Genomic DNA, 15,351 nt, shown 5'->3' with positions numbered 1-15,351 from the left:
GTTCTTATTATTTTTGTATCTCATAAACTAAAAGACATAGGACGATTCTGATTGCAGAAGTAGAAAGAGCGTGGTCGAAAATATAAGATGGCATCTATAACTCATTTTCGTCTTTAGGACAAAAAAGAACTCACGTGACGAATTTCTGAAGAAAGTATTCACATAAAAATTATAATAAAGATTTTTTTTGTAAACTAAAACATCGTAAGCGCCGCCGTGTCGTTTACGATAATTTGGCTGAAGTGGGTCGATATTTTTTATAATGAAAATCATAAATTATTGTCAGATTTATCAAGCTTCCATTACATTATACGGGAAATAATCTTTCTTACCATAAACTTTAAAATTCATGCAAATAAAAAATAAACTATGAATTAAAATGAAAATTGAAAATAATTATATTTATTTACCTGCATACATGCTAGCAATCATTTCTAGAATCACAGTTCCATTGCCTGGCAACACTTCTAATTTTTTCTTTGAGATTACATCTCGAAAGTGTTTCAAAGCATTTTGTATATCCTTAACGTGCGTTTCCAATGATTGTAACGAACGTACTCCATCTTCATTTGATGGTGGCTTAGAGTGTTTGCTTCGCGGACTATGAGGGGAATGTGGTCTATAAAAATACAAAAACAAAAAATTAATCCAAAAAACCTGAATCAATAACAAAACAAACAAAAAAAAATAATTTCAATTAAAAAACAACATTTTTACCTTCCCAACGTGTTTGTGGGCGTTCGCATTAGTGAAATCTTTTCAAACAGATCGTCCTTGAAAGATTTTGCTCGGCGCGCTAATTTAGTACCCTTGAGACTATTCTTGTGACCTGATGAACCAATCGTCGATGAATTCGGCGTTGATGGTGAGCTGACGTTGTTATCTAAAATTATTATTAAAATAATATTAACCAAAAAAAGAAAATTGTAAAATAAAAAACAACTTTCCCTATTCCCAACAACGACGACAAGACTACTTTGTATATTTTCAATTTACGTCAATTTTATTCCCCCTCTCTGCCACCCGGTTAGGCAGGGTATAGAAAATTCATTTAAAATTCCTAAACCGTTCCCAACATATATATATATTCGCAAATCGCACACAGCACATCGATCATACACTACCAAATCCGAATCCGGATTAAAACAAATAAAACAAAAAACTTACATCGAATGACATTCTTGATAAGTACCCTTGGCTTGGATTTCTTTTTTAAATATCGCCTATCTAGTGAATAGGAATATGGCTTGTGCTTCTCTATCTGGGCACATTGATAAAGAAAAGATTCATCAAATTCAGGCATTGCATAACGAGCAGAGAGGCACGATCAGTCAGTAATTATAATATATTAGAAAACACAACTAATTTCCACTAAAACAACAACAACAAAACAAAGGGAAGAAGAACATATTGCAAATTATTAATAATAAATTATTATGTATGAGGGCACACGACACCGCGCCAACTTTTGCTTGCTAACTCGTCTGAATTGTAAAAATTGTTAAAAGTGAAATTTTACTTTGTTGTTTTTTTTTTTTTTTTGTTTTATTTTGTTTACAAAAAGGAGTAACAACTATGACGATTAATGAATAAAAACGAAACACAAGAAGAAGAACAACAACGAAAATCGTATATACTCTGCTGTCCAAGAGCAGCAAATAGTAACAGTAGGTAGTATAGATTGTGGCAAGTGGCTACGGTGGCAATGGTCTTTAGTTTTAGTTTGAGGCTTTTTTTTCTTCCTCATTCATCGTCGTCGTTGATCGTCGATGATCGTCGACGTTGTCTTTGCAAAAAACTAGTTGCGCTGCGGAGAAATTGATGAAATATACAAAAATTCACAATTTGATGGTATTTTTAGCACAAATTTGTCAATCTCTTTTTTTCATTTTCTCTCTTTTTTGCTTTATGATGATTGTGGTTGTGGCTGATTGAACGAATGATCGGTTGATTATCGTCATTTGGCTAATACAAAATTGATGACGACGGACGATTGCTCTCAATTATTGTCACTCTCATAGAGTTTACTACTCTCTTATCCAAATAACGTAGGAATTCAAAAAAAAAGAATATCTAACAATATTGGTAATACAAAATAACAACAACAAAATCAATTAGAAAAGAGAATTTATAGTTTCTATCAAAAATAGCAACACAAAGATAAAATTAAATAAAAACAAAAAAAAAAGAGGAACTGGTAGTAAAGTAAGTATCGTGGAAGCAAAACACGTCCGGTGTTTCAAGAGTAAAATAAAAATACACTCATGAACTGAGTGATAACTGCTGGCGCCTAAAGGGTGACGATAGTTGAAAACTAATAATAAAGCCCATTGGAACACTTGTCTCTGCCTATTAGAAAGTTATAAAATTATTGTCCATTAAAAATAAACAACGACCTTGATTGATCTTTTTAATATGAGTCATTTTAATAATAATAATGTTTTACCTTTTATGTTAATTCAACACAAAGTTTGCTTCTGTAAGTCTTTTGTTTGCTATATTGTTTCGACTCAACGACGTTGACTCGTGAACTTCTTTAAAGGCAATAAACAGCACGTTGAATTTATAAAACCTCTGCCAATGCAGCAGAGTTTGAACAAAACAAAAAAAAAAACAACAAACAAATCAGTTTTAAGAAGCTTTAAAAAAAAATTCAGATAAAGAATGTTTCATATAAAAAAAAATATAAATATAGAAACGATTTGCGCACAACCAAACTAAAGAACGACTTGAATATCTCTCTTTACGGTGATAGAGTGTAGAAATACGTTTAGTAAGTTGCGATTGCGAGCTCTGTTGTTTTAGTGCTGGTTGCTGGAGAGCTCGAATAGAACGATGAATATTTTAATTATGTCATGCCTCGTCGTCGTCGTAGGTGACTAATTACAAAATTATTTTGCGTAAATACTGAATTGTTTACAGATGAGAGAATAGGTTTGTTGATTTTTTTTTTTCTTTTGATGTTTGTTTTGTGGTGAGGGTGTCGGTATTTTTATTTCAGGGGCGTAGGTAGAAGGAGGTTTAGAGATCATCCAAAACATGTTCAATGTAAACTTTTTTTTTATATTAATTGAATATGAATTTGGGGTTATACAAATAAAGTTTTTAATGATAATTACTGAAAACCGTTTATAAATGTCATATTAGAAACTACGGTGATATTAAGCATTGTCAAGAATTTCATTCTTATGGGAAATTTGCTACGAACACAATGGACCTTACTAATAATCAAATTTAAAGCTCACGTTAATATTTATCTGAATTCTATATATTTCACCATTACAAATCCAATTTAATAGTCAGTTTAAAGGCTAACGCTCGGCTAAATTTTATAGTTGGGAAACTTAACTAAATTGGTTTTTGGTATGGTAAAATATGTAGAATTCAGATAAATTTGATTATTAGTAGGGCCTAATGACAATTACAAAATCTGTTCGTAATTATAATTTATAATTTTTGATTACGAACGAATTCTGTGATTGATTTTTCGAGTTTCGATTCGTGATAAGGCCGATTAATGAGCTTTATTACAATAAGCCCTATTCTGCTATTCGATTCACGTAAAAGTCAAAAACAAGAAGCGTTTAAAAGGTGCTTTAAATTAAATTTACAGCCTTATTGTAATTTACAAGTATCAATCGATAGTTGATAAATACTTAAATTTGGGATTTTTAAACCTAATTTATAGGAAAACTGGTCAACTTTTTAATGGAATTTTTAGATTTAGATTTCATTTAATAACGGTTAGGACCATTCTCTGCTTTCAAAACTTTTCTTAATTAAGTAATAAGATATCAAATTTAATTTTTATCAAATATAGATTAATAGTTGCAAATCGCAATAAGGCTGTTAGATATTTTTTTTTTCTGTTGAATTTCTAAAACAGTTTTTTAAAGCCAATTTAACATGATTAAGAAAGGGAATCCTTCTATGTTGATTTGTGATAATCAACACGCTTGATCAACAAAGTGGAGTAAATGTGGACATGTTGCTCAAAATTTCAGCACAGTGTTCCAGCTTGTTGACAGTCGAATTTAAAAATTACATTCAACATAAAAATAACACGAATAGCATGCTGGTCAACAATAAAAAAAAAAACACAAAGTTGATCGACATAATGTGCACGCTGCTTTACAATTTTTAATTTGTTGAACAACAAATTTAATAAAGTACATCGTACCATTTGTTGTAAATATGAGGATGTTTTTGTAATCTTAAAAACAAATATGTATATTAAAATAAAAATATGTATAAGTCATATTTTTGTTTACATTATATTTGTGTCGCCCGAAAAATACAAAGTCGTGTTACTATGAAAAAATAACTTTTGATATAATATAACGAAAACTTATTTAATTTTGAGTAAAATTAAAGTATTTTTATGAAATTGTGAATTTGATTATTAGTAGACGCGTCTTCAAAAATCACAAAAACCGTAACTGACTGACTCGCCAGGGGGCGTGGTATCTACCTATTTTCATATTATTTGTAAACAAAAAAAGAGTTGTTTAAATGATGCATCTGATGGTCTGGTTGTGTCGACGAGAGTTTCTAACTGCAGGTCTGCAATACATGTTGTATGTTTAGAGTTTCCTGACAAAAGGTGCAAGTAGGAGGATTTTCCTTTTTAAATAAATGGATTTTGTTAAGCAGTGCATGTCCGAGTATTATTCGAGAAAGTTGGACTCATTGTATTCGGTTGAACGTTTCGTGATAAGTCACTTGTCCTAATGTGATTTTCTCACCAGGGGGCGTGGTATCTCCCTTTTTTCATGGAATTATGATGAAATATTATTGAATATTTCTAAATATCTTAGTATCTTGAAGCTTGGTATATTATGGAAAGGAAACATTTTTAAGAGAAAGATTTTTTACTCAGAAGAACTTGGCACACTTTTATATCTCAATAATTTTTGTGCCAGTATAATTTAAACATAGGATAACTTGGCTCTTTTTTTACCATTTATGTTTTTGTTGTGATATATATTATCGAAGCGAGTACTAGAAGCACGCTATCAGTATCCGCATCTGTATCGTACCTACGTTACTTTGGCATCTAGTAGGAACACGCATAAATAATATCGTTACTGGTTCTTTTATAGCGCTATTTTAGAGAATTATGTTAAGTAAAATAAATCCGCCAAAACGCTCCGAAGCCATTTTAATAGAAAGGCTTTGTTTATAATTCCCAATTAGTTTTTGTTATTTGCTGTGGGTGGGTTAAGCAACTTGCGTTTCTTGAGATAATTAGAAAGGAAGGATGTAAGTCGTTTTACTTTTTGTTTTTAGGGACAAACTTAATTACTAACCTATTACCAACAATTTTTTTTGTAGTACCTAGTTGGTAGCGTTTTTTGTCCTTTAAAACACTGAACGCAGTGGAACTCTCAAAATGGAAGAAGAAAAGTTCGAAACTTCGACTTAAAGAAATGATAACAAAAACTGGAAAAAGTCTACTGTTCCAGTCAAAAAAAACTTCGACTGATAGAAGAAGTTCGAGTTATACAAGTTGACTGTATACATTTTTTTTTTTAAATTAAAGCTAGTCACAGTGAGCCTGAACAAGTTTAAGGTTGACCTAAAATGACGACAAAAACTAAAGATGAGGCATTGTTCCTGAAGGCCTCAGCAATAATAATCCGTTTTTCCCAAAATCGGATTAGCTTCCTTTTTCGAGATACCTCCCGTAAACGTGTTTTTTTCGAAAAAAATTCATATCAGCGCAAGGCTCGAGTACGATAACTTAGGCGCCGAGAATTGAAAACGGTTTTTAGTAGAGGTATTCATTACAATCATTTTTGGTTTTGGGAGGGAGGGTCTATGTCCCCCCTTTTAGGCGGGAGGGACAGTTTTCTAAAAAATCAAACAAAAAATTATTAACAAAAACAATGGCAACACTTACAGTTTTGAATGATACCTTTTTCAAAAGCTAGAATTGAACACTTAATTAAAGTTTTTAGACCAAGGTATTTTAAACAGTTGTTTTCGAAATAATCGATTTCAAAGTCAACAATTGTGAAAAAGAAGTTTAAAAAAATACATTGAATACTATTTTTGTCAAGACTTAGGGTTTCATTACGGGATAAATTGAGAAAGTAAACTACCTCAATAATATCCTTATCAAATACTGAAAACCACATGTTTTTATGCCTTCTAGTTTTTGAGAAAATTGAAAAATAGGAAAACTACTTTCTTTATCTTAATTTTATTTTCTTGGCTTTGCCAATATCAAAAATCAAAAATTAAAAAGTACTGTGCTTAATCTACTTCGATTCCATGAATTTGTTTTATTTCCATTTAAAAATGGATCTTAAAAATAAAATTTCTTAGTACCAGTGTGGTACCAGAACGCTCATTAGTGAGCCTGATAAAGAAAGTAGTTTTCCTATTTTTCAATTTTCTCAAAAACTAGAAGGCATAGAAACATGTGGTTTTCAGTATTTGATAAGGAATTTATTGAGGTAGTTTACTTTATCAATTTATTCCGTAATGAAACCCAAAGTCTTGACAAAAATAGTATTCAATGTATTTTTTTAAACTTCTTTTTCACAATTGTTGAATTTGAAATCGATTATTTCGAAAACAACTGTTTAAAATAACTTGGTTTAAAAACTATAGTTAAGTGTACAATTCTAGCTTTTGAAAAAGGTATCATTCATAACTGTTAGTGTTGCCATTGTTTTTTTAATAATTTTTTATTTGATTTTTTAGAAAATTACCCCTCCTGCCTAAAGGGGGGGACATAGACCCTCCCTCCCAAAACAAAAAATGATTGTATTGAATACCTCTACTAAAAACCGTTTTAAATTGTCGGCGCCTAAGTTATCGTACTCGAGCCTTGCGCTGATATGAATTTTTTTCGAAAAAAACACGTTTACGGGAGGTATCTCGAAAAAGGAAGCTAATCCGATTTTGGGAAAAACGGATTATTATTGCTGAGGCCTTCAGGAACAAAGCCTCATCTTTAGTTTTTGTCGTCATTTTAGGTCAACCTTAAACTTGTTCAGGCTCACTGTGTAGTCTTATTAAATACAGTGGCAAGCAAAAAAATAGCAGCGATTTGAAAAATATTTGAAATAAAGCATTAAACATTAAAAGAGCTTTGATTTTGGAAATTTTTTTAGGTAAAACGCCTTAAGTTTCATTAAAATTTAAATTTTAGTAAAAATTGAATTTAATTTATTTCTATTAAGCTAAGAAATAATCCAAAAACAAAATAAGCCTCAAATTTAAGCGAGCAAAATAATAGCAGTGATTTTCTTTTTCTATTAAATTTAAATAAAACAAGGGTGAAAAAAGTTCAATTAAACGGTATTTTATTAGAGAAAAGGTAGTATTCGCTCCCATGACCGTTATTTTTAACTACCGCTTCGCAACGACCTTCCATGAAGTCGTAAAGTCTATGAGATCTTTGAGGTGCTATAGATCACCAAACCTGCTCAACAACGGTTCATAGCTCCCGTTAGTTTAAGTTTTGGCTTGAGACACATCTCCTTTTATATCCCCCAAAAGTTTCTATAAGGGATTGAGGTCTGAAAGACTGAGCAGGTTACTTAGTGACCTCAATCTTAGTATCTTGAATCCATTGCCTGGCTGCTCTGCTAGTGTTTTTTGGGTTATTATCCTGTTGGAAGACCCATTTAAGCTTCATTTGGTGTCGGAGTAATAGCAGCATAATGTTTTGCAAACTATTCAGGTGCCAGAGCTGTATAATTATACTTTTGATACAAGATATAAGGCCAAGTCCATAGTAGCAGAAGTATCCCTAAAACTTAATATTAAACCCTCTTTATTCTTTTGTGCCAACCCAAAAATCACATGTCATAGCTTAACATAACTTTAGAATTCGTAACTCTAGTTTTTCGTAACTTCGGTTTCGCGTAACTTTGACGCTCGTAACTCTGTCGCCCGTAACTCTGGTATCCGTAACTTCGTCGGTTTCCCACCATCAATTGATAGTTGACAACCGTAATAGGGTTCTATATTAGGTATTCTCCCTCGCCAAGACAATTTTATTTTCCTTCACCTTAACTCTTAATTTTACATTTAAATCAAACCCCTTCCGAAACTACGGACTCGTATTCCGTATATCGATGACTGTATTTTTGTTCTTGGTTTTTTTTTTTTTTTTTCATTTTCTACTTAAATCTATCATTCGTAATTCGTATTGTATTTTTTGTGATCGCGCAGATGGAATTCTAGCTAAATTCGCATTCTGTCGAACAAAAAAAAAAATCATGATGACGATCGTTGTCGGTTCGGTCGCCGATACACAACACTCTACAGTCTACACACATTCCGCTCTAAGTTTAAAATCTAGAATTCGAGTTCTACAAAAAAATTAAATGCCCTTTAACCCCTTAAAGCGCTAATAAAAGATATACAAGAAATTCACAAAAAAACAACAAAAGTTTAAAAAAGATTGGAATTCACTTGGAAAAGTTGGAAGCGGTCATAAATTAATTGTTGATTGTTTTTTTTTTTCTCTCATTCTCACTCACTGTGCACATTTTTTTTTTCCTTTTTAGTTAATTATTGTAATTTTTTTTATTTTATTATTCAACAGTGAGAATGTGAGTGAATTAATTAAATTGACCGACGAGCAATAACGACGACGGACGAACCGAGTAGGTGACTTCGTGATACACATTTTACAATTTTTTTTTCATCTTTTTTATAATACTTTTTTGCATTTTTCTTCAATTTTGTTTATCCTCCGTTAAAAAAAAACACTGGAGATAAATTAAACATATTTTAACAACAATTTGGAAAGAGAAAAAAAAAGTATTTATCATTCATTTCGGGATGCAGCAGGAAGAAGAAAAAAAAAATATACACAATAATTTTTTTTTAGGAACAAACGAAAGAAGCCCAGGGAAGAATCCAACCAAAATCAAACTCATCATTTTCATATCAAACGAAAAAACGGAGACGAATTAAAAAAACTAACTACAAAAAAAAAAAAAAAAAACACAAAAACGTACCAGCTTTTTGTGCGGAATTCATTGTAAATTGAATAAATTTATTTTACAATTAAATTTATTAAACTAAGTAAATAGTAAATCAATCATGATGATGGATTTAATAGTTTTTAACATTTTTTTCTTCTTTTAGCACACACACAAAATTTTGTTGGATTTTTTTTTCTTTCGTTTTCTTTGAGTGAGAAGAGAAGAAAATCTACTGTCATATCAAAGTGACGGCTGAGTTGACGACATTTTGGATTTATTTTTTTTTCTCTCTGTCTCTCTCAACATACCCGCTGAAAATGATGAGTAGAATAGGAAAAGTATTGCCAGATATGATATGATTGTGATGAGTAGTTTTCTTGTATGAGAGGTGGATATCCCTTGTTTATTGAGTGAAAAAATAATGAAGATATGGAAAAATACGAGCGGTTCATCAAACTTTTGGAAATACGCAAGAGATTGATAAAAAATGTATTTTTTTTGTAATGAATGATAAAAATTGGAAGATGATAAGAAACACAAAAATATTTTCTTATCGCGAATTATATTTGCGTGACTGAAAAAAATTTTATGTGAGTCATACTAATTCAATTAGGTTAAATTTTGCAAAATCATCTCATAACCACAAAGACGTCATTATGGCACATTCCACAAACTCTGAGACTTAAAAATGATAACTTTACACAAACATTTTTTTAGTTATTTTAATGACTAAGCCCTAACTACATTGGCTCAAAAAGTGAAAAAGTACAAACGTAGTTAAGCCTTTACATATGACGATTGGGGGCAATTATTACAAATAGGGTTTTTTTGGGGTTTGTTTATTTAAAGTTGACAAAGTTAAGCCCAGAGAATTCTCCGGGCTAAACAACTAAGCCCAAGGGGCTAAAGTGTTGTTGCATTTACATGTAAATTGCTTAGCCCCGACTGCGTTTGTTTGTCCAGTTAAGACCGGTGGTAATAAAAAACACACCTAATGTTATTCAAAAGATATGCTAGTGTGGTGAATATTCAGCCCTATCGAGGTATCCATCTGGAAAAAAATTTCGATTTGTTCGAAACCGGAAATTTTTCCATCTAGGTATCCGTACCGATTGACATAAGGAGGTATCAGAATAAAAGTGGTACTATTCCAGTTCAAGCTGGATGTTTTTAGAGGTTTTATAAATTGTTTATTTCTTAAATAGAATGGTACAGATAAATTTAGAAGACATAAAGCTTTTGGTGTATAAAATATGTTTAAAAAAAATTTCTTTGGAGAGAGTTTCTTAAAGTCATGTAACGGAAGGTGATCCAAAAATGTCCCATGTCTTGAAAGAAACTTAAATTTTTAAATTTTCAAAGTTTAATCAAAAAGTCACACATTTTTTTGCCTGAGATAAAATTCCCATACAAATTATATCGATATAAGTTAAAAAAAAAAAATCCAAAAAGTAATTAAACTTTATATTTTTCAAAACGTCTTCAAATTTTACTGATACTACAATTTTTCAGGATTTCGTTAACGAAGTTTTGTATGGAAAATGTCTTTTCGCTTCAGCAGCATACTAGCACACTAAATAAATAAATGAAAAAAAATTTCTACGTCGATTCCCCCAAGCTAGTTCTCTATATATTCTGAGAGTTTAAATACTAGCGAGACTGTTATGTACTTGAGTACATAAATTAAAAACTCTTAAATACTTATTTAAGTTAACATTTATTGAAATATAAAATAATACGAATATTATAACATTGAAAGTTTTTAGTTCTTTTGTTCTTGTTAGTTTAACACGTGTAGTCAGAATGAATGTCAGTTTTGATTAGAGGTTTTACATGAGATCTTTTGCTTCTGTTCGATCGTTAGTTTACATTATGTTTATACACGACATGACATATGACATGACATGACACGCCCCTTTTATAATAAATTGATTAAACATACATTTTTAGTCAATACTTAAATCATAATCCTTTAATTTGACTCTTGGTTTTATTACCCTTTTCGAACCGCTTGGTTGTTCAGGAATGTCCGGTATAGGTTGAGAATTTGAATTTGCTAGTATATCAGGTACGGCTTTCGATGTTTTCATATCTGGAAATAGTAATTTAATACTCATTATAGAATCTGAATTATCAATTATTGCTTTAGGTGAAATCGCTTGATAAATGCTTCTATCAATTAATGAATTTTTGTTAGAAGAAAACTGTTTCGCTGAAGAACAAGTCGGTTCTTCTTCTAAAAATTGAGCTCCAGGCGAAGCGGTGGTGTAATAGTCTTCAGAATATGCAAAACTTTTGCTGTAATCTTTATCAACGCTTTTTTCTTTAAATTTGTTAGGACGAATGTACACACTATTTCTTGTGAAAAATTTGTCATCAATTGTTTTAATAACATAACGGCGACTCGATTTTTTTTTAACAATTTTTCCTGTTGTCCAAGGAGTTTTATTATTTTTGCGAAACCATACTGTGTCCTTCACACAATATTCTTTATAAGGTTTTGTTTTGAGGTTCGCGGCTTGAGATTTAAGACCATTAGTTGCGGTGGTTCGATAGTCTAATTTTTTTTTAACTGGTTCATGCAATGAAATTGGAATTCGTCTTACTGCAGCAATATGAGGAACCGCATTCTCCTTTAGGTGTTTTTTAACTGGTTAGTTTAACACGTGTAGTCAGAATGAATGTCAGTTTTGATTAGAGGTTTTACATGAGATCTTTTGCTTCTGTTCGATCGTTAGTTTACATTATGTTTATACACGACATGACATATGACATGACATGACAGAGACAAGCAGTGTATATTACAATTATTTAATGGCTACAACTCCACTGGAGTATTGCTTGCTATTTTTACTTTTGTAATAATAAGTCACAAATTTTGAATTAGAATGCACATCTATCAGCCTCATTCTGCTATTCGATTCACGTGAATCAAAGGATTACCTTTCTTAACCATGTCAAATTGGCTCTGTTTTAGAAATTCTAAAGAAAAAAAACTGTCCAAATTTAATTTTAAGCATTATTTTAGACTTTTACGTGAATCGAATAGCAGAATAGAGATGTTTAACTATAATACAATCAAAAGTTTAATCCCTCTTTTGTGTTTTTTATATTTTTGAATTCTCAGCTTTTAACTAATTTTTCTTACAACGCTTTGCGTGCGAATTGATTTTGTAAACCTATAAAACTTAGAATGCATGTATAGCCTAAAAACAGAATTCTTTTCGATTTACTTTGACCAAACGACTTTCTTGTTTTACATAATCGCTCTTTGTCGTGACTATCGTTTACTTCATTATCGTATTTCTTGCCGCTCGTATTATGTAATAGATCCCCTGGTGTAATTAATTGTTTGCGGAACCACTTTTCGCATTTTTTTTCGCATTCCTACTACGATCTTTATATCGAGTTTGGAATATAGTGCTTTGTAGTTTATTTTAGATATAATGTACTCTTTTGAACTAATGCTAAAACCTTAACCTAAAATTGTCTACAAAAAATAAAAGTCTATTAAAGATTACAGAACAATTTAAAAAATAAAAACATTGCAATATTATTTTTACATTCAGCCCTTTCGTGAGTTTCACGTGAAATGTTTTCCGCTAAACTAGTTTCTTGTTCGGCACCAAAATTTAAATGAGAGAAGAGCTGTTTTACGTGAAAAAAATTGAAAATACCGGAAGATATGCGAACGTGAACAACTTTTTGTCCTAACTCAAAATAAGAGAATAGTGAAATTCAATTTTTCCGTGTGGAATTTTGTTCACGTGAAACTCAGGCTGATTATTTTCATCTCAACCTTCCTTCCACCTTTATTTTATATTCGAAAAGAAAACATATTTTCTACTCGTCTAATTCCAACTGCAATGTTTTCAAATATTTTGGGCAGACAGAAACCATTTTATGTTGTTCTTCGTAAACCCAATTATTATTTCACTAAGCGCCCCAAAGTATGCTATTTCATGATGGCAGACGAAAAAATATAGTTACGGAAAGCAAATGAATGATGATTATCGTTTTGGTGATATTCGTTTGGAAAAATACAAGCTGTACAAATGTACAACATACATTTACATTAATTATTTATTTATTCATCACAGATAACTAACAATTTTTGATATAAAAATATAATTAAGCCCTCTGCTTTTTCGTCAGTTAGACTATCAACAGAATAAATGTCAATACAAAAAAAAACTTTTATTCCTAGGAATAAGCTCTAACTGAGGTTTATCTGACTATTGAAAAATTAGCCCTAAATATACATTTACATAAGCCCAGTTTTTTCTACAACTCACTATCTACTCATTTTTTTATTTTATTTGCAAAGCAAAAATAAATCAAATACTTGTGTATTGTGTAACTTGTAGGTATTTGTTTGCGTTTAAAATGAAAAATGAGTAACTACTGAGGTGTAGAAAAAACACGGCTATTATTATCAAAAATAACTTAAAAGACTTATAAATATTAAGTTACTATTATATTGATAAATTCAGAAAAAAAAATTGTTTCTTCTATGTACAGATACAATTTTTTAGCAGAGAAATTGTTTTCTGAAGTGTGAATGTTCTTTATCCAAAGTATGAGACTCGTTGTTGCGCAGAAATGGAAGATGGAACAAACACTTAATAAGGCGGAAGCAGTCTTCTTTGGGTTTAAGATTGCACAATGAACAAAAGTGGTTAAGAGTGTTATTATATGGTGTTCAATTAAGTCCAAGAACTTTGATAATTTCCATACAGACATCGAATTTTTGCTTTTCTCCGTTCAAGAAGTGGCTCAATAAATAAATCTATTGAGCGTTCAGTGCTTTTTCTTTTCTTTGTGGAACTAATAAATGGAATAAGCAAGTAAAACAAATAACATTGGTTTTGGTTTATAATTTATTATTATATCTAATCTAACTATAAAAATCTATTAATAACTCCAATTCCTTTGCATTTGACAATCGAAGTTCCCGCATACGGATCTTCCGAAGTCTCAAACTTAATCCCCGTCATCAACTCAGCTATGTGAATGGCAGTTAACGTGTGAGTAGTCAATCTACCAGTTTGTATCGAACTTGTCCCATTCGCCAAAGCCATATAAATAATCAATTGATCTTGAACATGTTGGTCAGTGCATTCCTTATTCTGTAAAGAAGTCATCAACTCCTCAGCGGCTGTCCCACCAACTTGCAATGGTTGAATTTTACGATCACCCAAAGCCGAAGAACCTAAAACACAACCCGAACTGGTTGCAGCTCCAAGTATTATTCCAGATCCCGGATTTCTACTCATTTGTTCAGTTTCTTTATATGCTTCAATATTAATTTGGTCTGAACGATAAACCCTTTTAAGGGAATTTATGGCTCCTTTTTTCATCTCTTCAGCCATTTGGAGAGGAAGTGGACCAGCCACATAACTCCAACCAAATACATTTTGGACATTGCCAAAATCTATAATTTCAATAGGATTCAATTGCTTTACAGGTGGAACTGTAACAATGCAATGTCCCCCGCCTTTGGGGAAGTATCCTCTGCGCAAAAGTTCAAAATCGAAAGTTGCTCCGAATTTTTCCAAATTCGGTCGAAATATTTCTGAAATAAAGTCGACCTGCGGAGCCATGGCTGCATTAGTGCCACCTCTAAGTTCTAATTCGGATGATTGATTACCAAACATTAAAACTGGCAAAGTAACTTGCATTAAGAGAGAAATGCTAGCTGCAGTTTTGGCATCGGCCAAATACTTTCCAGATTTTATTTCTCCTGGATGGAATTCGATTGACGTTGAGCCAATGGCATTGCCAGTTACTCTAGCGTTTGTGATTTCTTGGAGGAGATTTAGACCAAACAAATGTTGTGCTGCCAATCCGGGTTTCGGACGACCGGCACGAATTTTGTTAACTTTTATAGGTTTTCGCAATATGCAACTTAGACTTAATGCATTTCGTAATATTTGGCCACCACCTTCAAGAACACTACCATCAATGACTAATATATTATTCATTGAAAATTATTATTTGGTCAGATCTTTAAATTATTACAAATAGAGGAACTCTCTTCAACTGTTTTGGATTCCAAAATTGGAAAAGAAATGCACACTTCTTGCAGAAAATTTGTAGATAAAAAAATAAACATTAGGCTGTCAGATTTTTGACTTTTATAAATAGGCTAGTTCATTTACATGCACAAGTTTCTCAAAAAATAAATGCGTTTATACTACACTGGACAGTAGCTGCGTTTTCATGCAAAACCGAGAGATCGAGTTGATGGATTTTGAATCGGCTACATTAGCCCCGTTCCATTAACGTTAAAGCCTTATACTATGTTTCCACCTACGCTAAATCCGAGATTTAGCTAAGTAGATTTAGAATAAATCTCGAGATTTATTTTAAATCTACTTCGCTAAAACCTAGATTTGGG

At 31.6% G+C, this 15,351-nt stretch overlaps 3 protein-coding genes across 7 annotated transcripts in view; 1 reads left to right on the top strand and 2 right to left on the bottom strand.

Annotated features, from left to right (window-relative positions):
- LOC129909986 (guanine nucleotide-releasing factor 2) overlaps window positions 1-9,167 on the bottom strand; it is a 30,528-nt gene extending 21,361 nt beyond the window's left edge. Inside the window, exons 1-3 of one of the 5 annotated variants that reach the window (XM_055987190.1) lie at window positions 8,985-9,167; window positions 718-883; window positions 411-619 (exon numbers count right to left, since the gene is read on the bottom strand). In XM_055987190.1, coding sequence (XP_055843165.1) covers window positions 411-619; window positions 718-883; window positions 8,985-9,006 — 397 coding nt within the window. In that variant the 5' untranslated portion in view covers window positions 9,007-9,167. Of the gene's footprint in view, window positions 1-410; window positions 620-717; window positions 884-1,167; window positions 2,118-2,446; window positions 2,610-8,984 lie in introns of those variants that run through there. The other 4 variants (XM_055987191.1, XM_055987189.1, XM_055987187.1 and 1 more) reach the window with 4 other exon arrangements.
- The window catches only part of LOC129909998 (DNA damage-regulated autophagy modulator protein 1), a 401,886-nt gene that overhangs the window by 379,466 nt on the left and 7,069 nt on the right, over window positions 1-15,351 (top strand). The gene's annotated exons all lie outside the window — the stretch shown is intronic.
- LOC129909996 (RNA 3'-terminal phosphate cyclase) lies at window positions 13,814-15,038 on the bottom strand. The gene has a single exon (XM_055987210.1). The coding sequence runs from the start codon at window positions 14,933-14,935 to the stop codon at window positions 13,853-13,855; it is 1,083 nt and encodes a 360-aa protein (XP_055843185.1). The 5' UTR covers window positions 14,936-15,038; the 3' UTR covers window positions 13,814-13,852.

Source organism: Episyrphus balteatus, chromosome 2 (genome assembly GCF_945859705.1).
Source record: "Episyrphus balteatus chromosome 2, idEpiBalt1.1, whole genome shotgun sequence".
NCBI classification, from domain to species: Eukaryota; Metazoa; Arthropoda; class Insecta; order Diptera; family Syrphidae; genus Episyrphus; species Episyrphus balteatus.
This window is presented reverse-complemented; position numbering and strand designations above follow the sequence as displayed.

Coding starts and splice junctions, on each gene's coding strand:
- LOC129909996 (XM_055987210.1), bottom strand. CDS start 14,935: ATGAATAATATATTAGTCATTGATGGTAGTGTTCTTGAAGGTGGTGGC.